The following is a 24,988-nucleotide window of genomic DNA, read 5'->3' as shown; positions in this document are numbered from 1 at the left end:
AGCCACAGTGCTGCCCACCCTTCCAACATTTTTGAGGCACTTCTGTGTCACTAGTCTGTGGGCACATTGCAGCTACTAGCTCCCTGGCCAGAGGACTGAGACAACCTGTCCACGATCAGATGGGTTTCAGAACCCTCCTTATTTTTAGCTACAAGGCCCCCATTGTTATTGTGTCTGACTGATTGTACATTGCCAGGTTATCTCATGTTTCCAGCAATGGATGGTTCTCTATAAAGACTATAGTAAAAGAGACAATGACAATGGCCGTCTATGTGTATGTCATAGATCACAAATATCATTATTTCTGGTATATAAAAACAAATACACATTTTACAGAACACAATGTAAAGATTATACATTTATTTCATAGGTAATAATATTTATCAGCTAGGTAGTGATATCACTACCTTATGAAAAGATCATTTATTTGCAGACTTCTTCCTGAGGCCGTCGTCAAGCCGATAGTTTTATCACCTGTTTGTTTTTTTTTCATGCCTACCCAAAGGCTTCCACTGTATTTAAACATTGCTGCGCTCTTCTGCTGACTGTAGAATCTGGTAACTGACCAGTGTGCCGTCAGGAAAACTTATACCAGGGCAGGACTTATCATAATTACACCGCCTATGTGGAGGGGCTTATTGTCAGAGAGGCGGGTCTTGTCGCAACATATTCAATACCTGCTCCATCCCCAACCACCTCTGACAGACACCATTCAGATGTTGAAGGTTGCTGTGGAGGAAGCTCCACGACAATATTACTCAAATGAGTCTCAGCAAAGGGAGTACTGACGTCTGTTATCTCATATTACTGGAGCTGGGAAGATACTTCATATACTTCATAATACTGAACAGAAAATACACAAAGATAGTCCTATAGATGCAAATGTACAGCAGGAGAATATAATTGGATGGTTGTATTTATCTACAAATAAATCTGTCTTTATACGCCTTTACCTTTATAGATCTCATATTTTAGATTTTGAGAATATTGTATTTAAAGATTATTTTTATTTTTTTTAATAAAAGTGTCCTTTAAAGCAGCACTACCACATAGTCAAAGATTTTACTAGGGTGCCTCTCCTCCGAGACGGAGCCCTTGTGACTGCTCTGTGCCACCATTTTCCCAGAGTTTCCTCCATTCCTCTAAGAGCCCGGCCAATGACAAGGGAAGGATGGGTGGGGGGTGGGGGGGGTTCAATCTAACAATCACAAGCTGCAAGTAAGATATTGTAGCTTGTGATTGGTCACTCACTCCCTCTGCTGCCATTTATAGTTGGGTAGCTTAATTGAGTAATCAGTTCTGTGTTACAGCCCGGAGGATGAGGACCTTAAGCAACAATTTAACATAGAAGATAGTACAGTTTAATGAATAAAAAAAAATACTTTCTTTTTTAAGCAAAAAAGATATCTGTTAATGTAATGAAATAACAGACGTCGCAGGATGTGCAATAGTTATGAGACCCACTCATATCTGCTACGCCAGCCCCCCGAAAATGTTATTGTGGATCCCAGGGATTGTGCGTTATGCCCCTGTAATGAAATATTGTTTCAGAGCAAAGTTTTCTATTGCTTTCCAAATGATGTGCTTACGTCAACATTGGGAATTTCCATATACAGTTTGACCCTGTAAATCCTTACGCTGTATTGTATCTCACATAAACATAACATGACTATACAACAACTATGAGAACATATATGCAGGTGTTGTGTGCTATAGAATATTTAAAGCACATTTAGTACCAGAGTAAACAATCAGATTATTTTACTTTAGGGCATCTTACTTGATTCACTTTATATTTTAGTAACACAATTTCCTAGGAGAAAAACTACAAATAGTTGAGCAGCAGAAGTATATTTCCTTGTATATATAATGTGCGCCATATGTTTTCACTTCTCAGCTTCAAAGGCCGATGTATCCTCTTAAAGTATCGCTTGGAAGATGCCACCGGAATGTATTAAATTCGCCAGGAAAACACCAAACCAAAACAAAGTCACCTGAAACTGTCTGGTTATACCTGAGAAAACTGGGGGATATACCCACATGGAAAATACAATGTGTGTTAGCAGCTTATAAAGTGAATTGTATAAACGCCATGTTCATATATAGTCTGCTCAGTAAGTCTGGATTGGATGATCCGGGTCTAGAGTCCTTTGTTGAAGTAAACGATGTCTGTGTTTGGGTTCTTCTCCAGGATGCGGTCACGGACCTCCGGCTCCAGGCTGGATACTTTCATTGAGCTAATAAGAGAATAATAGGAATGTAAGATTTTTCAGGATTGCTCGAGTTCAGGCCTGGCCAACCTGTGGCTCTCCAGGGGTTGTGAACCTACAAGACCCAGCATGCTTTGACAGCTGATAGTCATCAGGGTATATTGGAACTGGTAGTTTCACAACACCTGGTGAGCCACAGGTTGGCCAGGCCTGTTCTAGTTGAATATGGATTATACCAAATCAAGACTAACTGTGCACTTCCTACAGTCCGAATTCCCTAGGAAGTCCAACTGCTGGTTTTGAATCAATGACAGTGTTGATTCCACTGCAGTGTGGTGGGTATAATCAGTGAGGACCTTTGCTATGCATAAGCTGATTGATCACTGGACGTGTACATTTCTCCCCATGAACCGGTATGCCTCTGCCATTCTGTGTGCAATATTGTTCAATGTTATTAAATATATTGCTCTTACTGATTTACTTATTTGCTCTATGAGAAGAGATAATACAGGAGAAGGTGAAGTAGATTAACATGTTATTATTTTTTCCCCCAACCACAGCCTAACAGACAGGATGTGCATACTATCACTTTGAAACATCCTTCTCAGAATGACTAAAGCTCTCCATTAAAGCTATGGATTAATCTACATTCTGTATACAGCTTTATTAGGCTTGTATTCTACAGATATTTACACTGAATACACACAGTACATGTTGATACATACAGACTATGGATGGTGATTTAGAGTTGGATGCAAGTGCATTGACGTGTTATAATTTTACATGCCACATATAATGTGCACCAGCATTTTATTAATCAGCATATATATAACACTTGTGTTTCAAGTGGTGGATTGGGGCATTCCCATGCAGTACAGTAAGGGCGTGGAGATGACCCACTGTATTGCGCATGTATTTAGGGTTATAGTTATTCCTGCAAATATGAACAGATGACAGTTTACAAACATACATACAACTCTAAATCACTTAAAATAAGTGTAATTGGATTTTGGCAACCTGTGATTTTATCTGTCATACCCAGATGCAATGAGTGCAATTCTGCTGCCTCTATGGCTCATGTGATAACTTCTCCCAGGTATTTTCCTGGGCAGGGAAACCTCTTGTTATAAAACAAGGACCAGTCTAACAGGACATTGTACTTACCTGTTCTGAGGGAACAGTGCACAGCAAAGAGGAGTTGCGAAGACCAGGCTAAAACAAGACAGGAACAAATATTTAATGTTTCATATTGTCTAGATCAGAGTTTCTCAACTTTTTTGCATCATAGTAATGTTTACCAAGTCGCCCCTATTGTGTATCAGTTCAAGTATCCCTTAAGGGGTTTAAAGTTATTCCAAGTACCCCCTAACTTGTAAACATAATTGTCAAGTAATCCTTTGTTTTTATATGTCTAAAATAATACCCAATCTATTTGGTTTGTTTTATTTATTAATTATTTTGAGTTTAACTTAGCTGTGAAAGTACCGCTTGAATCTGCCTGATGTACCCTTGGTAAGAAACCGTGGTATAGGTGGTTCATGTGTTACAATGTATAATCTTTTACATATCTAAGTACTCTATAAAATATTCAAGGGTATTTAGGTTAAAAAATGTTATAACATTATAACGGTCAAAGACATTCACAGACCTTTACTTCACACCTTTCTGCAAATTTCACTTTTTTATGGTCACCTTCGTCAATAATGCATCTTGATGGATCCATTTCCCTGATTTTACACAACTTTATCCTGCAGTATGTTCTACTGCAATATTGCTGTAGCATAGTTTTTTTTCAATGTATGTGTTCAGTAATTCATCCCTTAGTAACTCAAATGACTAGACTTTTTTTTTGAGTGGTGATTTAGCATAGCCCTGCCCCTCCTTGACTCTGATTGGTGGGCCCCGCTCCCTGCTTCACTTTGATAGGACCTGGCAGCTGAGAAACAAGCAGAGAATGCCACTAAGCAGGATCCTATGTCTGCCTATCAGCTGCCACTTAGACGTATGTAGGGGCAGCAAGGTTGCTAAGTGGTTAGCACTTCTGCCTCACAGCGCTGGGGTCATAAGTTCAATTCCCGACCATGGCCTTATCTGTGTGGAGTTTGTATGTCTTCCCGGTATTTGCGTGGGTTTCCTCCGGGTGCTCCAGTTCCTTCCCACACTCCAAAAACATACTAGTAGGTTAAATTGGCTACTATCAAAATTGACCCTAGTCTCTCTCTCTCTCTCTGTCTGTGTGTGTATGTTCGGGAATTTAGACTGTAAGCTCCAATGGGGCAGGGACTGATGTGAATGAGTTCTCTGTACAGCGCTGCGGAATCAGTGGCACTATATAAATAAACGGTGATGATGATGTAGTGTACTGCTAAGGTGACGGATGGATTCACCACTGACATTTGCTCAGATAAAGACATTTTTTTTTTTTTTTTTTTTCTGTTAGCATTTAATTTTTCTGTACAGATGTGTTATTCCCACTATAGCTCATATAGTATGTGACATTTTCCTTACACTGTAATGCTCCTACCTCTTAAAATGACAAATGAGGGGCGTGCACTGTATGCTATAAAAAGCAGACTTTTGCAAACTAATTATCACACAATTTGGCTTATACAGCTAGAACACTTGAGAATCATATGATAGAAATCACAGAATGGGTCCAAGTGTAAAAGGAACTTACCAAAGTCCAACCAGACCGACCTGTAGCGGGGCATTCATCCATGGGTAGCGCTGTTATAAGGGTACATGTAACACAAAAGTAATTTAGTGCTACAGAAATAAACATTATACTGCCTTTATTGCAGGTTTCAATGTACATACACTCTGGAATTTTTTTATAGATGATACACAGATATACTATAAATTACCGGTAGTTGCCAAAATATCAATGTGTATTTTAGGTGCTCCATGATTGTAGTATCATGTTGCACATGCCGTAGTTGTACAAGTACTGATTGGGGATTCAATTATCAGTAATTTTATGATTGGTGAAATGTTTGGCATTTGCTTGATCTCTATTTTGCAACACTTCCATGTTTATTTATTCCATATTTCTCTGTTCATGCAGAGCCATAAATGCCACAATTGTGCATTCCACTTCTTTTAAACAAACACAGAAAGAATTTGGCTTTTGGTCACTTTGATTAATAAATGCACCCTGTAGTGACCAATCAATTCCATTCAAACACCAATCCTACTGGATTACAATCATTGGTGTGGTGGAAACTCATTTGAACATTCACCCCATTGCAATTTTGCAACAAATTATTGTAAGTAAGAAGCATTAACAATCCAGCTCTCATTATAATGAGATCAATATTCTGTCTGGTAGAAAGGAGAAAGCAGCATGTGATTAATAGTTATAATAGTGAACATGAAATATAATCAAATTTTAACTAAATCTGAAAAATACTGTTTTGCCATATACTTATGTACACTGATGCACAAGCATAAAAAAGCTGATGTAACACATAGGAAACAATTAGATTATTACTGTTCTTTCTGTGTGTAGTACAGGTTAGAGAATGAAAGAGTTCATCTGACTGGTGGGTTATAGTACCTTTTTTGTTTAGCTACTATATATATATATATATATTTAAGGAAAACCAGAGTTAGGGTTTAGTATCATGAACATGGCAGACCTTTAGTGATATATTTTTATTACAGACCGATGAAAATGTCAGTACATTTATAGGTTTCTTTTAATACAGGCAGCATGTTGTGTTAGTATTTCGTATCAACATCTTACCTTAAGAAATGCTCTCTTCTCCAAAATGTTCATTATCACTGGAGGAATTGCTAAAAGAAAAAGTAATATTGCCTATGGTCACTCTACAATGTTTAGTTTAGATGTTTAGTTATAACACTACCCTAAACTGCTCGCCCCAAGATCCTATCACCCATATCCACAACATCTCCATATCAAAGTTGCCCAGTCGCCCTCACTTAAAACTACACAGATGTCTTTAAAATGGACATGTTTTATCCAGAAAATAATAGTGCAAATGCCCTTTGTAAAGAAAAGTTTTCAATTTTGTTTGACTATTTATATGAATGAGGGGTGGAGAAGGCACCTTTAGGGACACTGTCTCCGTATTACAGGTAGGAGCACAGACTTTTAAACCCAGCAAAAGAACTTGGATTTCTTGGCTGGTCAGATTTTCCAAAGGCTAAAAACCATTCCTATACTTTTCGTCAGGGGCACTTCAACCAATGTTATAAAAACATTCAAACACACAAAAGTGACTCATGTAATTGAGACAGCCTTAATGTCTTCTCAACTATTAAGGTTTCATTGGCTTTGCATTCTACTTGTTACTCAGACCTGCTATGCAGTTCAGGTGTGTCTCCCTCTGAGTGCTAATTGGAAGGCTGCACATTATAAGCTCTCACTTGTCCTGCATTCATTGCCAGTGATAGCGTTACACACTAGCTTCCTGGTTCCTTTATCTGTGTCCTGTGTGCTTCTGACCTTGCATCAAGAAGTTCCTGGTTCTACATTCATCAGTCTCCTAGTTCCTGATATCTGGCTGTGCAACCTATTGTCTCCTGTAGTGATGGGTAATTCACGAATGATTAGTTCAAATGAACTAATCTTCATAGTTCACAGCTCTGGCAAAGATTAGTTCACCAGGAACTAAAACAAGTGGGAGGAGTTAGAGATAAAGCCGAGCAGCCCCACTCACTGTCTCATTCACACTGGCTCTTTTGTTTCTATTCAGCTCTCATTTAATACTCATGAGTCAGTACCTCTAAACTACCAAAGGTGGCACTGCTGTGCTCAGACATTGTGTGAGACTCTGGAGCTGATCACTGAGCTATGAGTCATTCTCCTCACTCAGGAGTTCAATAGTTCATCTAGTTCATTTGACTCTTCGAATCTTTCAAATCATTTCACTCAGTAACTCATACGAGTCTTCAAATCTTTCCACTCACCGAATCATTTCACTCATTTAGATCATTTAGCTCATGAGTCACAGGATACATTACCTTCCCTGTCAGCTCAAGACACACTGCACTGCTGAGTGCTGCATGTTATATACTGTAGTTCTGTTTACTGCACCATATATACAGGGGAGATGTATTAAACCTTCAAGAGAGATAAAGTGGAAGCGTTGCCCATAGCAACTAATCAGTTTCTGTCATTTTATAGACTCTGCTAGATAAATGCTAGAGGCTGATTAGTCATAATTGCCAACATTATGTTGGTTACATCTAGGAGTTCCTGGAGCGGGGTATTGGTGTAGGGGGCGGGGCTTTGCGAATGGCGCAAATTTTGGCCCCGCCCCCAGTGACATGATGCCTATTTGAGGTCTTTTTACAGCTGTAAAAATTCCCCCTTAAGGTTTGATACATCCCCCCTATATCCTGATTGCACTGATTTCAATTTTAAAAGCAAAAAAGTGACACTTTTTTTTATAATACTCTGAATTTGGGTCTTCTTCATTTGCATATTATGGAAATAAAAAATAAAAATGAAAATGTAATTAACTTTGCAGAGCTCAACATGTCACTACTAGTTTATGTATAAGTGATTGCCCTTTTTAAAATATTAAAAATGATCTGACATATTAAACTTATCTGATCATTTTAACAGGACTATAACTCTAATCTAATCTAAGCACACAAATATCAACTTTAAATTTCAGTGTACAAATAAGCTATCAAGTATTTGTGTGCTAAAAAACAGTCAGTATTTAACTTATGTGCAAAACAGAATACTAATTTGCACCCCTTGCATTGTAACATGGTTTTGTCCAGGAGACTGAAATAAGAAACTTCTTAATTTAAGATCCTTAATGAATCAGATCCCTAGTTATTACTGTTGTTCTTCTTATTATTATTGTAGATTTGTAAGGTACCACAGTGCTCCGCAGCGCCGTACAGTAAGGAAAACAATATATACATAAAACAGGAACATACAAGGTAGAAAAAATAAACGTGGATATGCAAAACAAAGGGTATAGATACACAGATACTTCTGAGATACGATCTGTCCTTACCCATGTCTATCCATCTCTTTAAAAAACTACAAAAACCCAGCAGCTTTTACGTCACTTGTTCTCTATACTACTAAAGTCCCTTTTTCCAGTTTTATGGTTTCACATGTTCAATTGCTTCCCACAGAGATCTGGATCCTTTCTGTTTTTGTTTCAGTTTTATATATTGAATGTTATGTACACCTTTCCTTTTTTCCTTCGATTTTTGTGACCTGTATTATTTTATTGCTTTTGATAATAAAAAGTAAAAAAAACCAAATGTGGGCCAGCAGTGTACTCAACAGTGTATAGTCTCTGCATATTCCACCTACTTGACTGTATATAGGTGGCCCATGCGAGCGGTCATATATCAGATGTTGCTACATAACAGCAGTATAGAAGATATTCTTATCCATAAATATCTTGCAGGAGGACAGAGGTGCTGCCCCCCCCCCCCATCCATGACAACAAGTTATTCCTGTTAATGCTGTAAACAGCACCGTTAGCCCCCCAGGGCTGTACCAGCCATACCCAGATTATTGAGAACAAGTTGTTTTTGTTTTGTATGTGCGGATATTTGCCCTTAAATATTTTTCATTACAGGGGAAAATAACAAAAATCAAAAGTTGTATTATAAAGTGATTTGTGAAAACCGTGTCAGCACGCCGTCTCCAGTGGTATTTCATGACCTTTCCAGCAGATTACTCGTTTCATTAAATAAAAATAACCGTGAATAGATATGTACAACTTAAGTAGGTTATTTGAGCAATAATGACAATTTCGCCTGTGAAATGTCAGACAAGGTTGAAAGAGAAGTTAAATAAAGCCTGGACAATTTCTGGAACGTTCCCCATATATTTTAACTATGAACACTGACAGCAATACTTTTAATGCTTTTGCAAAAAGTCTTTATGAAGCTCACTTGTTCACCACAAAACACATGGGGCTAGATCTACTAAACTGCAGGTTTGAAAAAGTGGAGATGTTGCCTATGGCAACCAATCAGATTCTAGCTGTCATTTTGTAGATTGTACTAAATAAATGATAACTAGAATCTGATTGGTTGCTATATATACACTATTTCAAACCCGCCGTTTCGCAAATATACTCCAAGGAAGGTCCTCCCAACACCCCTTAAGGTACAAGCTCTTTACTCCTACAAGGTTATCTGTGTATGCGGAGAGGAACAACATATTTAAGAGATGCCCTGTGCAAAAGTGTAAACGTCACAACCAATCTCCTACCACTTTTGAATCACCATTTCAGTAAATAAATCTTTAACATGTTTCTCCAAAATACTGCTGTGTTTAGCATTATAATTAACTATGAAAGTGATGGAACATTAAAAAGGTTCTTTTGTGTTGTGTGTGTTTGTTTGTGTATGAATGTGTGTGTTTGTGTATGTATGTGTGTGTGTATTTGTGTGTATGTGTGTGTGTGTATATGTCTGTATGTGTGTATGTGTGTATGTATGTGTGAGTGTGTATGCGTGTGTATGTGTGTATGTGTGTGTATATGTCTGTATGTGTGTGTGTATGTATGCGTGTGTATGTGTGTGTGTATATGTCTGTATGTGTGTGTGTATGTGTGTGTATGCGTGTGTATGCGTGTGTGTGTGTGTGTATGTGTGTGTATGTGTGTGTGTGTGTGTATGTGTGTGTATGCGTGTGTATGCGTGTGTGTGTGTGTGTGTATGTGTGTATGTGTGTGTGTGTGTATATGTCTGTATGTGTGTGTGTGTGTGTGTGTGTATGTGTGTGTGTGTGTATGTGTGTGTGTGTATATGTCTGTATGTGTGTGTGTGTGTGTATGTGTGAGTGTGTATGTGTGTGTATGCGTGTGTGTGTGTGTGTGTGTATGTGTGTATGTGTGTGTGTGTGTGTGTGTGTGTATGTGTGTATTTGTGTGTATGTATGTGTGTGTGTATGTGTATATGTCTGTATGTGTGTGTGTATGCGTGTGTGTATGTGTGTGTATGTATGCGTGTGTATGTATGTGTGTGTGTGTGTGTATGTGTGTGTGTGTGTGTGTGTGTGTGTGTGTGGAGCTCTTATTAGTGCTTGGAGTGCACCTAGAAATGACTTATGTTTCCATAGTAACAAATGTAAATTGTACCCACCCATGGCAGGCGCCGCCATGCCAATCCGAGATACCACCACCTGGGCGATTGCTTGCTTGGCAGCTTTTGTAGACTCTCCCAGTCTATTTCCATTCTCATCTGTAATGGGGATTCCATATTTCAGTTCTCTAAAGAGACATCAAGGACAGTAGGATTAGAAAATAAAATCTACTTACTAATAATGAGCATTATACAAAAAATAGATAAGCAGGAACATTATAGAGAACATCAATGGGGGAAGGAAATCCCGTGAGCTCCTATATTATCTGGAAGGAAAGAGGGGGACCTTTGCCGGAAGGAGCAGAAGATTAGCCAGGAGAAAGAGAGATCAACCGGGGGAAGTCCAGAGAGCATCAGACAAATGAGTAATTATGGCAACAGGGACTTCGTACCAAGTGAAGATGATTTCAATGAAATTAACTGAACTATTGTGTACAGCTCAGTGTTCTATATATAACGGACTTAGTTAAGGGATAGCTTAAGACTAAAAGAAAAAATATTCTTTCCAGGATCAAGTATTGTCGTTTTATATTCTCCAACTTCGGTATCTTTTTGTTTTTGGCAAGAAGAGAGCATCACTCGATTTGGGCAGCCTGATCAGAATGATCAAACAATTAAACCAGTCACATATAAAACAGAAGATGCTTTATTTTACTTCCTTCCTCCCACCCACTCAGTGCTTTCCTATGATTACTATTTGCATAACCAATTATTATGTATCCATCAGTTATTCAGGACGTTGTTATAGAATGTCGACCCGCTATGCAATTCGAAGGTCGAGTTATTCAACAGTTTTTTTTGCTTTAAAGACACCTGAATATGGTGACACCGGGTTTGGTTTAGAGTTAAACGTAAAAATGCAACTTTTGCATAGTGGCAAAAATGTCTCTGTACAGTTTTATTTCTATGGCTGTATTTTCAGTTGCATATATCATAAGATAACTTTGAATCCAGCACATAGAAAGATTAAGTACAAAGGGGCAGCCCTCATCATTAACTAAGAAACTTGTACCAGGCCTATGGGACGTGCAATATACATTGCCTTACAGATATGTGTAAGTCACAATGGAACCGTCTCTAAAGCTGGGTACACACTACACTGTTTTTGTCCAATAATTGGCTCAATCAGCCGACATACGACCGCTCGTTCAAAAGTCGGGTCAGTGTGTGTAGTGACACGATGGTCGAAAGTCTGCCCAAATGGACAATTGTCGCCTCATTTGGTTGGTCGTACCATTTTATATTTTCGTTCCAATCTCGTTTCCGTTGTGTGGTGTGTATAAACTTCCGACCGATCCACAACAGTGAGTACGAAATTACAGTCATTGCTCACGACGATATGGCTGTAAAAAGTCGCTAAAGGGACGTCCACTCTTCCCTTTATCGTCCTAAACAAGGCTAGTGTGTATGCAGTCCATGGACCGAGCGATCGGACCATCGATCGCATGTAAAATCAATCGCTCGGCATAAAAAGTTGGTTGAAATTTCTGTAGTGTGTACCCAGCTTAAGGAGCATAGTTAAATGCCCTTGCCCACCTCTTCAAGTGCAAGTGGATGCAAGTATAACATTCACTCAACTCAAAATACAGATGCAGTACGGGAAATCATACGCTAGTTGTATTCTTAAGAGGCGGAAATGAACTAACGTCCAAGTCTAAATTAGGCCATAACTGTACATTGGATAGGTGTATTTTAAGAAACAAGTAAAGATCCCATCAGGACTGTCTTAAAGATGTCATGGAGCTTGGATTCAAGTAATGATTTAAATGAAAATAAATATAAAAATAGCAAAATAAAATTGCCTGTTGTTTGTTTTTAATTTAAATACTGTTTTTATTATTAGATTTGCATTCACTAGAATGATTCAAGATCTGTGTGTCAGAGCAATTAATAACATGGTAGGGCTGTCAATAATGTGTCACATACCTAAAAAGGTTGTAACAGCTGATTTAGTGAAAAGAAACGCCCTTACCGTTGCCTCATAAAGGGAATGTTGATGCAATTAGCAGCTGCTACGGCAGCAAAAGGCACAAATCGTCCAACTAGGGAGGGAAGATGCTGGAGACACAGAATAGGAGAGAACCGTTAGTCAATAAAAGTATACAGGAAACAGCTTAGAAATACAGAATATCACAGATTCACTGACGTATATGATTCTGGTCCCAAATCTACAGTAATGTCCAATAGTAACCCAACCGAGGCCAATTGGATCATTATCAGGAACGTTGGTAAATCTGGTCAGAAGACGCTGCTATTGACCTTGGTGTAAGGGTGACATCCGAATGCGTTACTAGGTCCTAGATGCAATGGAACTGGCTCTTGTCCAATCTGGCCACCTATGTACATGGCCAAATTGGACATTGATCCAGATGATCGATGCAGGGCTCATACGTCAGTACTGGACCTGTGTGGACAGACCCTTCCATAATACTTGTACGGCTACAAATTAGCTCCCAGTTAAACCTATATGGTGTAGCACATACATTATGGTAGAGCATTGTTTGATCATTACACCTGTCATCCAATCAACTCAACCTCCAATCAATAAACTATTCAGTGACCTTGTGACTTTAGCTTTCACTCTGTGTAATCCACAGGGCGGAGCCAGCATAACTAGAGTCCACAGGAGATTTAATTTGGAGGTAATTATTTGAATTGAACTGCAATGATCCATAATACATTACATTGTACACGAAGAGCAAAATACAAATAACAAATGATATGCAGACAACTCGATAATGCAGAACAAGTTATTTACAGGACAGTGAGATATTAATGCATTACTGAATATTTACTCAGGTGTCTGTAGTTAAATCAGTTATATTTACTACACCTCTTTATTTACCTTAGTCAGTGACTTGAGTCCTAGAGCAGTAACAACAGCTCCTGTGGTTGCACTAACATAGGCTGTCCCCAGCTGGCTGCATGGAAACAATAAACAAATATATAATACATACATGTAGAAGTGTCAGGACCTTGCCTGAATTTAAGACATCTAAGATAATTGAAGAAATGTCTTCTATGCTTAACAGACATCCTGGAGGTAAATGTATCAAGCTGAGAGTTTTCCGGTGAGTTTGAAAAGTGGAGATGCTGCCTATAGCAACCAATCAGATTCTAGCTGTCATTCTGTAGAATGTACTAAATAAATGATAGCTAGAATCTGATTGGATTTTCAAACCCGCCGGAAAACTCTCAGCTTGATTTACCCCCTGGAGTACTGAAAGAGCTGCATGGGGACACTCTGGACTGTTATGAAGAAGATTTTCCTGGGCACCTGTTTGCCTACAACTCAGATGCTCCTACATTAAACTGAATTAGGAGGAAAAGATCCTTACAATGGTGTTTCTGCATTTGAAACATGAACATTAATTATGGAGTGGCTTTTGTGAATTGAGAAAATGTCACGCTATAAGGACAGCTCTCTTTTCTGTAACAAATGAGTGGGTATTATTCCAGTTGTCACAGAGCACCTGATTGGACAAGCTGCAACATTCCATAGCTCATCCAATCAAGTAACTTTTGACAACAATTATAAGCCCTGATCAAAAGTCTTAAAGTAAAAAACAGAGAAAACAACAAACAGGGCTACACAGGGATTGATTAATTCAGCAACAACAGGATTCCTGGGAAAGGAACACTCGTAGTTTTACTAGTTGAGGGAAGAAGAAAATTGGGGCAAAATAATAGGAGAATAGAGATTTAAATAACTATATAACTGAAAATGTTAATTAGGGGTGTTATTTCTGGGTGTATGGCATGGTAAAATAGTTTATAAGTATCACATTTCATAAATAAATCTGAATGTTTCAGCCCTCTGAGATCAGATTGTGGGGTAAATGTATCAAACTGCGAGTTTCTAGGGGGTTTGAAAAGTGGAGATGTTGCATATAGCAACCAATTAGATTCTAGCTATCATGTAGAATGTACTAAATAAATGGTAACTAGAATCGGATGGTTGCTATAGGCAACATCTCCACTTTTCAAACCTGCCAGAAACTCTCAGCTTGATACATTTAACCCTGTGGCTCATTTGTGAGACCTACTTGTGATCCAACCATCTACTCGAGATACAAAGCTATAAGTCACAACTAAGCTTTGCCTGCCTGAAAGTGCCATAATTTTACTGTTTCTTTGACCCGTATATTGTTATTATATAACTCAGGGAAGTAACTGGAAAAAGGGTCTATTACTTATGAATGTTTAGCTGAAACCTATAAAAATGCAAAAGATATGCAATTCCAGTTTTTCTACAATGCTGCAAATGGTTAAACCAGATGAACTAGTACTAAAATCCAAAAGAGTAAATGCATATATTAATCATTAATCCCCACGTTAGCAGCATCTAGGTCTGACTTTGAGCATATAAACTAGCCGTACATATTGCTATATTAATTCTACAGTCTCAACGTTTACTGATTGGGAGCGGCTATGACGGTCTCTGTGAAAGTGGTCTATGCTCTGCTGTGCATGCTATGTTTCAAAGGTTTTTGGTTATTTAAATTAATGGGCACAACGCCTGTTGAAGCATATAGTAAAGCTGCTAGAAAGGCAGTTTGTATGTTCAGCAGAAGTCTGTGATTTAATTGGGATAGACTTTGCACGCTGCTAGATGGGAGTTATAATTAATACCTGAGAAAACAGTTGTTCTGCCAATAAAGTAAATTCATCCTCTGTTGTATCAAACTATATTATATAATACCATGTAACACATTTTAGCTAATGATAAATTTACAGTGAATTTTGAGGACTGTTTTACCCTGTTGTGATAGGTGCATCTCCACTTCTGTTGGTGTAATTCACAACAGCATTAAAGGACTGATTCACCCACTGCCAAAATATAACCGCTGGGGTAGTTCTGGAGGAAAAAGAGACAAGAATAGACTGTTACCCTAGCCAGTAACATATAGCAGTTTATACTTTTATGCTACAATTTCATAAATAATTTTTAAGTGAATGTATTTATTTTAAGAGACGCGGTCACCAAACAATTTCATGACATCATATATCTATTCTATTTTCAGTGAATAACAGTTTACACACTTAATTTTGGAATTAAACGTAACAATTTTGTAGAGCAGTAGTTGTGCGGAGCACTTTGACAAGGGAATTGCTCTGGTTTTTACAAGGAAACCACTCTGGTGTGACAAAGGAATCGGTCTAGTGTGACAAGGGAATCGCTCTGGTGTGGCAAGGGAAGCGCTCTGGTATGGCAGGGGAAGCACTCTGGTGTGGCAAGGGAAGCGCTCTGGTATGGCAAGGGAAGTCCTCTGGTATGGTAAGGGAAGCGCTCTGGTGTGGCAAGGGAAGCGTTCTGGTATGGCAAGGGAAGCGTTCTGGTATGGCAAGGGAAGCGTTCTGGTGTGGCAAGGGAAGCACTCTGGTATGGCAAAGGAAGCGCTCTGGTATGGCAAGGGAAGCGTTCTGGTATGGCAAGGGAAGCGCTCTGGTATGGCAAGGGAAGCGCTCTGCTGTGGCAAGGGAAGCGCTCTGGTATGGTAAGGGAAGCGCTCTGGTATGGCAAGGGAAGCGTTCTGGTATGGCAAGGGAAGCGCTCTGCTGTGGCAAGGGAAGTGTTCTGGTGTGGTAAGGGAAGCGCTCTGGTATGGCAAGGGAAGCGTTCTGGTATGGCAAGGGAAGCGCTCTGGTGTGGCAAGGGAAGCGCTCTGGTGTGGCAAGGGAATCGCTCTGGTGTGGCAAGGGAAGTGCTCTGGTATGGCAAGGGAAGCGTTCTGGTGTGGCAAGGGAAGCGCTCTGGTGTGGCAAGGGAAGCGCTCTGGTATGGCAAGGGAATCGCTCTGGTGTGACAAGGGAGATGCTCTGGTGTGACAAGGGAATCGCTCTGGTGTGGCAAGGGAAACGCTCTGGTATGGCAAGGGAAACGCTCTGGTGTGGCAAGGGAATTGATCTGGTGCGACAAGGGAATTGATCTGGTGTGACAAGGGAGATGCTCTGGTATGGCAAGGGAAAAGCTGTGGTATGGCAAGGGAAAAGCTCTGGTGTGACAAGAGAACAATATTCTCCAGTCACTTTAGTGTTACACTGATTGAAAGTATCATAACACTGTGGTTTCTTCATTAGAAATCGCACCAATCCGAGTTGCCCCGTGACTCTGCCCACAGGTAGCCAGAGTTCCACTTTTTAGCCACGCTGTGAGACGAACCATGAAGCCCCTGGAAAAACTGCAGCTTTAAATAAAATAAAACATTGAAATAACAACTTAACTTGACAATGTGTTTTCTACATTGATACAATTTACTACCCAATGGGACTGCTACATACAGTATGTGACTGGGCTGTAACTCTTTTTGTGTCCTAAAATATGTTACTATGTTAAACCCTGTGCATAATAAAGATCTGAACTTACTGAGACTGACATTTTCTGTTCCATCTGCAAAAGCCATAATCTTACTCTGCAAACTAATGCACTTTGGCACAAACCTAAGCGCACTTGCATTAATCTGGGCACACATATGATGATATTGACTGTGCAGTGGACATTTTGCACTTCATAAATGACCTCTTGTATATTTATAATAAGAAAAGAATGGCACAATATAAATGATTGCATTACAGCATTCCTAGCTTAATGCTGGGTATTTAGTTATTTGATAGGTAACTCTTCTATCCTAATTCATATGACAACAATGTGATGCTTTATCACTCATCTGTTCATATACTAGTACATCCTTAATGATATCTTCACAATTTTGGCTACTCCACCTTACTAATTCTCTTGATTAAATCAACAGTAAAACTCTTCACAAGAAAAAAAAAGCAGATATATTCTCCACTTATAGTACTATTAATTATACAATGGCTATTTGTGCAAGTTTCATTGCTTATCACCAGGAAAGAAGGCACATTGTTATTGCTCTGTGGTCTTTTGTTGGTTACTTAGATGGACGGAGACATACCTGTAAAATGTCAGCATGCAGCCGGTGATTGTCATGTTCATGGGCACCTGAGCAGACATCCGTCCTATCAAGACCATCTTCTCTCCGGTGTCTGGGTGGAAGGCGGAGTCGTAGATGTATTTTGCTCGCCATAGCTGGTCTTCAGTAAGGCCTGGTGTGGGTATTCCGCTTCTGTAAGTCGATTACAGTAAGTTATATTTGTAACATGCACACTACTAAGGCAACATGTAAAAAATAAATAAAAACAAAACTTAACATTTAACAACTCTGAAAAAAATCAAATCTGCACATCTTTACTCATTTATTGTGATGGTTCATTAATAAATGTAACACAATCGATTTTACACCGCACCAAGCTTTTAACCCCTTGAAGGTCAATTACATAAATAATGTTTAATCATATAGGGGAGGTGCTCCAATACTATGTATCAACTATTTGTTATTGGAAAAAGAAAGAAAGAAAGAGAGGAATAGTATTTTGTGGGCACTCTTTTATACAAATGGTTGTGATATATTGATATTATAAAAACAAATAAACTTTATTGTTAATTATGTTAAAAAATTGTCACAGCGAAATATTAAAAATGATGAATGTAATGTTGAAACCTGTAATAATTCAGTTAAAAGGTAGATTACTACCAAGCTGGCTTGCTGCTATTGATCTATGTAATTAGCGGCTAACGAGTATATTGAAGTACACTCAATTGGTATGAATCTTTAACTAGGAGTTCCTATAGTGGGTCTCTGCTGCTAAAATATCAGCAGGGATCCATGATTGAGGTTGATAAACAAAGAAATAGATCTATGATTATGATAAACTATTTGGCACGAATAAACCCTTCAATCCCTTAACTGGTGTCTATAAACCAAATTACTAGTTGTCACTTTGATAGGTTTAGCTTGATGATATATGAGAGCTAAAAACTTGTAATTGTCTATCCAATATATAATTGTAAAAGGCTGGTTCCTAAATGCTCCTGATAGAATCAGCCTAATATCTGGCTGCTAACGGAACCTAATCCTAATCTCCTAGCTAGAGGTGTACTAACTCTCAGCCTATATTGAATTATTTATAAAAATAGAGCAGCGAGCTCAGCGTAACGCCGACGCGCGTTTCGCTTCTGAGCTTTGACAAGGCAACCCGATGGACGGTTGTGGTAGGCTCTATAAAGGGGAAATTCCCGCCCCTTACGTGACGTACATAGGTCAGCTGAGCCGAGGATTCAGAGGCTCGCTATTACTATGAGTCTATGAGTGGTGCTATGTATCACATGATACATCATGTGATCCTATGACGTCATTTGTTGATATCACCATGGAAATAAGGGCTTGTTATAAGATTATTCAGCTGGTTTTCCGTATCAGCCACAATAAGATATTTAAAAGTTGCATAAAATATCTTATTGTGGCTGATACGGAAAACCAGCTGAATAATCTTATAACAAGCCCTTATTTCCATGGTGATATCAACAAATGACGTCATAGGATCACATGATGTATCATGTGATACATAGCACCACTCATAGACTCATAGTAATAGCGAGCCTCTGAATCCTCGGCTCAGCTGACCTATGTACGTCACGTAAGGGGCGGGAATTTCCCCTTTATAGAGCCTACCACAACCGTCCATCGGGTTGCCTTGTCAAAGCTCAGAAGCGAAACGCGCGTCGGCGTTACGCTGAGCTCGCTGCTCTATTTTTATAAATAATTCAATATAGGCTGAGAGTTAGTACACCTCTAGCTAGGAGATTAGGATTAGGTTCCGTTAGCAGCCAGATATTAGGCTGATTCTATCAGGAGCATTTAGGAACCAGCCTTTTACAATTATATATTGGATAGACAATTACAAGTTTTTAGCTCTCATATATCATCAAGCTAAACCTATCAAAGTGACAACTAGTAATTTGGTTTATAGACACCAGTTAAGGGATTGAAGGGTTTATTCGTGCCAAATAGTTTATCATAATCATAGATCTATTTCTTTGTTTATCAACCTCAATCATGGATCCCTGCTGATATTTTAGCAGCAGAGACCCACTATAGGAACTCCTAGTTAAAGATTCATACCAATTGAGTGTACTTCAATATACTCGTTAGCCGCTAATTACATAGATCAATAGCAGCAAGCCAGCTTGGTAGTAATCTACCTTTTAACTGAATTATTACAGGTTTCAACATTACATTCATCATTTTTAATATTTCGCTGTGACAATTTTTTAACATAATTAACAATAAAGTTTATTTGTTTTTATAATATCAATATATCACAACCATTTGTATAAAAGAGTGCCCACAAAATACTATTCCTTTCTTTCTTTCTTTCTTTTTCCAATAACAAATCATTAATAAATGTGTCAGCTATTTTGCTGTATATGACAAGAAACTTATTCTAAGTGAGTGTTATAGAGATGCAAAGGAGTCTAGTCTTACCGAAGCATTCTAATGCTGTAAATGTTCTACATGAGCATTGTAATATTACACTTCTCCTATGGAAGCATTCTAATGCTGTAAATGTTTTATATGAGCATTGTAATATTACACTCCTCCTATGAAAGCATTCTAATGCTGCAAATGTTCTACATGAGCATTGTAATATTACATCCCTCCTATGAAAGCATTCTAATGCAGCAAATGTTCTACATGAGCATTCTAATATTACATTCCTCCTATGGAAGCATTCTAATGTTCTAGCACTGTAAAATGCAAACAAGACTTTGCCTAGTTTTAATCCTGCGAGAGAGTCTTATCCTACATGACCGTTATCACGATCTGAGGGATGAGTCTCTCATATGCAGCAGGGTTGTGTTTGGTGTTTATACACCTAGTTAAAGGGTTTGACACAATGTTTACCCAATAACAATGGGACTTGTTTTTATATATCTTCTCCTAATGGTAGAGTCTGATTTAATATCCAAATGAGCAACACAATTTTCTTTCAAGGATCACCTTTATTTCTAATGGGGTCTTATTGCAAGATTATAAACTGTATTCTCTACAATGCTGTCAAGGACTAGAGAAATTTGAGAAACACCCCGAGTTAAAAAGGGCGGTGGTAACATCAGACAAAGGGCGCTATGTGTTCCATTTGTGAAGCAAAGCAGCGCCTTATTGACTACATATAACGCAGCTCTGGTCAAAAATCCTCCCCAGGATTTAGGCACATGGAAGAGGGAAAGAAGCAGCACACCCCTTAGCTTGGTGATGATTAATCATATTACCAGGCGTGCTCGCACTTGGTCCGCCATAACTCCTGCTATGACCACAACCATGAGGGACAGCTGCACAGAGCGGCCTTCTGGTAGCAATTATAGAGGAAGGAATGAAAATGGACCCTTCTTCTCTCCATATTTACTTTTATACACCCCAATAATAATATTTAGGTTACTGCTCTTTGTGAGAAAGACCACTCTGATAGGTCAGTATATAAGAGGGACCAGTATAATCTAGACACTATTACTCGGTGATACTACATGCTTTGATATCCATATACAGATGATTTAATGTCCCCTATCAATATTATCTTATTAAAGAGGCTGACCACAGGAGAACTGCAAAGCAGAAAGACAGTGGAAAGATTTAGCTGCCAGTTGGTAGACCTGTAGTTTTCCACTACGTTCTTTGATTCCTCCAGCACTTTCGGTCCAAGAAGGATATTGCGCGGATCTGTCACCATGAAGAAATGTCTGGCTCTGCCCTCGAACGTGCCCTGATCCCATCGCGGTTCCTTGATGTTAATGTTGAAAGGAAGCTCTTCAGACATTGTCTGTAACAGGAAAAGAGGACTGTTTGAATCATTACAATCTCAATAATACTCAAGGCCAAGGTAGTAATCAATTCTGATTAGTTAACAGTGTGTGTGTGTGTATACACATATATATATATATATATATATATATATATATATATATATATATATATATATTAGAAGCGAAAATAGATATAATATGGCGCTCTTTACCACATTGATAACACTAAAAGAAATATGTCACTGGTGTGTAGTACATACACACAAATTAGTCCCCATTAGAAATGTCCAGGAACACCTGTAACCAGATGGTCAATCTGCAGATACACACCCGCAAGGTTTGGTTTTGGAATACACGCTCAACACAAGAAAGATCCTTGCCAACCATTTGAGACGTTCTGTTTTTCAAGGGACATCTGGTACGCAGAATATATATATATATATATATATATATATATATATATATATATATATATATATATATATATATATACACATGTGTGATTACATTGGTGTCCTGTTTGAAAGGTTTACTATCATATTGGAGTTACATCTGGGTTAACACCTGAATTACTATAAGGAGTTTTGGTGTTGAAAAACTGTGTTGTCACTTCCACGTGGTGTATCTCATAATACATTACAATATTACACTGTGTTTGCCTTTTTCTGCATTATCCTTACATTGGGCTGAGATCCAGAGGAATAGTCCACCACATTCCAAAATTTCTTACCCTAACTTTACGGTACGCATATAAATACACTTCTTAGTTATATTACATATCTGGTATCACACTATGAGGCGCCCCGCCTGTCTCTTGTTGCAATATATATATATATATCTACTATATAAATGCCTAGTGGCGTGTGTGGAAAAAAAAACAAAACAAGCTGCAGCGCCACCTGCTGGGCAGTTATACACTGACCTATATATTTCTTGAAGGAGAAGTGACAGTTGGGAGTGGTTGGTGGTTGCCGGGGGTGACAGTGGGGAGTTTTTAACACCTTAAGTAGCTTGATGAAGGATGTGGCGATGAAGATGAAGGATGAGGTGATGGAGAAAAATGATGAGGTGGTGACATGTGGACAAAACCACGTTAAAAAAGGGCGCTTGCGTCGGGAAGTAACGCTCTTCCCCTGAGGAGGCCTGGGCTAGGCCCAAATGCATGACAAGAACCTTTTTAACACCTTAAGTAGCTTGATTTGACTAGAATGTATGAGTATCATGCACAGGTTAACTTATATATATATATATATATATATATATATATATATATATATATATTTGGATATATATAAATATATATTAATTGGTAAAATGGTAGAGCATCATTGGCTACTGGCAAGCCGAAAACGAGTATATGAAAATTTGGATGCAGCGAATCTATAAGTCTTTTTCTCATTCAACAACTGGAAGTCTTCTTTTCTAAAGTAGTGATTAAAAGGACACACTTCTATCAGGTATGATCTCTGATGCAGCTTTCTTCATGTAAATAATGGCTTGTGCACTGTAAAGTACTTTCATTCTTGTGATAGAAAAGCCTTATATTATTATTACATGGGCTTAAGGCTTGTTCCAACATAACAGTTCCTTGACCCTTGACACTCCATCAATATAGGAATATTCTCACAGACAAAACTAAAACTACGAAATCTTTTCAAATGAAACATTGCTATGTTCAATTATATTTTATTTGATACATAAAATAATACTTTGCTGATAGCTGCAATGTTGCTTTCAGGGGCTAGATTAGCAGACGGGTTCTTATAGGTAATATCTGCTCCACATTATAATAGGCTTCAGATTTCACATGAAGCCTAAACTGCAGAATACCTAAAGAATATTTCTGCCTTTTACCAGCAAGAACTGGAAATAGAGGCTCTTACTGTAAAATGTATCGTGTTTTTCCAGGTCTCAGCTATGTGCCAATCCCAGCCTGTTGACACAGTGCCCAGATAGTTTACACTCAAACTTTCCATTTAAATATGTAACCCTTTCTCTCTCTTTCTACTCACTAGTTGTATATCATCAACAGTCATATACACAGTTAGAGAAGAGTGATTTGCTGTTTGTTACAAACTCCAGTACAGGGGCAGGCTGGGCTGGGGAGCAGGGGGCATCCAGTGGCGCACGCAGGGGGGTTCTGGGTGTCCAGAAACCCCTCCCCTCCGCTAAAAAAGTGCCCTATATAGCTGCACTGTACTATACAGCAGCCGCGGCACTGTCAAAGAAGCGTCCGCGGCGGAGCTGTATTGTATACAGCACCGCGGCTGCTGTATAGTACAGTGCTGCCTAAATGCGCGGGCGCATGCGCGGCAGCTCTCGCTTTTTTTAAAAAAAAAAAATCGGTGGAGGGGAAACCCCCCCTTAAAAATGCTCCATGCGCCCCTGGCATCTGCCGGTCCAATAATGGGCTACCTTGGGCTGAGTCACTGGGCCCTCTGCATTTTTTTTCTTTAAAATGTTCTTAATAGGCTGCTGAGTCGAGTCTTAAATTTGCCAGCCCTCCCCTGCTCCAGTCACATTTTTGTTGTGTTGTAACAATCAATAATAATGAGCAGCAAGACACTATTATGTTTTACTTTAGCAAACTTAGTTAATCGCTGCTGCAATACGATCACTGTCTACATCCTGTGTTTCCATGACAACTACACAACTGTGATCGCTCACACACTGAGGGCGGTAACATATATAACATAACATAATTCCCTTGTTTGTACAACAAAGCAACATCATCCTCCTGTCCGATGATTAACATCTCTCCAGACAACAAACAACTTTCTTCATTAAACTGTTAACAGCAGAAAGTCAAGGGTTACTTTCTGGAGGCTGCTTTTATTGATCTGACTAATGCTGATAAAATCAGAAGAAATGCAGAAATCTGTATACACAGACAGACTAGGAGGTCTAACACCAATTGACTTTCACACATGTGAAATGCAAACCCCTTTTCTGCTGCGCTGAGAGCATACTATAGATGTCAGTGTGTATTGTGCTGACCACATTTTTATGAATAACTGTTTTTTTCCTTCAGATAATCTCACTCAGCAGTGCCAAGACCCCACCCTAACTGCTGGTACAATGCTGAAATATCTTTCTTAACACATTTCATCTCACAGCATTGTACTGTCTGGTAGAGAGAGAATCTATATATACTGTATATTGCACAGATGGAGTCAGGATTATTGCAGCACATGGGACCCAAAGGCACAATAGTAATTGGAGATCTGTCTCCTCTTAATCTTTAGCTATATATGTACTGTATGTGCCATGCATATGTACAAATGAAGCACAGACCAGTTAGCCATTTTGCCTGATAGATTTATTAACATGCATTTTTTAACAGTTATTAATATAGCACCTACATATTGCACAGCGCAGTACAGTGACTATTTAATAACTCACATCAGTCCCAATCACAGTGGGTCTTACAATCTATGTGCCCTACTACATATACACTAGGGTTAATTTCAATAGTAGCCAATGAACCTAGATAGAGATAGATAGAATGATAGATAGATAGATCACACAATACATTACAACAATTATGCTTACTATGGAAGTCTCCTTACATCTCATTGCCAGGGCTTTACATACAAAAGGTAATGTTTGTGTACGCCTAGGGGCTGCTAAACTGCCCTGGTTAATCCCTTCATTGAGAACAGCCCTCGCTCTAGGAAACAATGGATAAGAGAGGTGCTTTTCCAAAAATAACACTATTAGTTGCTTTAATCACTAGCGTGCAACCACGGCTGCTTAATCCCCTTCTCTGTTCCACCTATAGCGTAGCCCATTCAAAACTGTAAAAGCTGCTGTCTGGAAATTGATAGAAAAGCTAATAGAAATATGTCTACAAAGCATTAACTGTGCTGTTATAACTAGAGCCAGAGCCAAAACCAGCTATTGCATACAATGATATCTGTGCACTTACTCTGTTCTACGTCCTTGCTCAGAAGTCAAATGCTGCTATACAGTGACCTCTCAATGACATCACAAGCTTGTACTGGGAGGGAGGACAACCTAA

At 38.8% G+C, this 24,988-nt stretch overlaps 1 protein-coding gene across 1 annotated transcript; it reads right to left on the bottom strand.

Annotated features, from left to right (window-relative positions):
* Positions 1–340: 340 nt before the first annotated feature.
* SFXN3 (sideroflexin 3) lies at positions 341–24,988 on the bottom strand. The gene is made up of 11 exons (XM_075216266.1): positions 24,896–24,988; positions 20,818–20,984; positions 17,222–17,392; positions 15,064–15,162; positions 13,150–13,225; positions 12,277–12,362; positions 10,305–10,432; positions 5,956–6,005; positions 4,888–4,937; positions 3,375–3,422; positions 341–2,237 (listed from the first exon to the last, which is right to left on the bottom strand). The coding sequence occupies exons 2-11, from the start codon at positions 20,979–20,981 to the stop codon at positions 2,141–2,143; spliced, it is 969 nt and encodes a 322-aa protein (XP_075072367.1). The 5' UTR covers positions 20,982–20,984; positions 24,896–24,988; the 3' UTR covers positions 341–2,140.

Source organism: Mixophyes fleayi, chromosome 6 (assembly GCF_038048845.1).
Source record: "Mixophyes fleayi isolate aMixFle1 chromosome 6, aMixFle1.hap1, whole genome shotgun sequence".
Classification (NCBI taxonomy): Eukaryota; Metazoa; Chordata; class Amphibia; order Anura; family Limnodynastidae; genus Mixophyes; species Mixophyes fleayi.
This window is presented reverse-complemented; position numbering and strand designations above follow the sequence as displayed.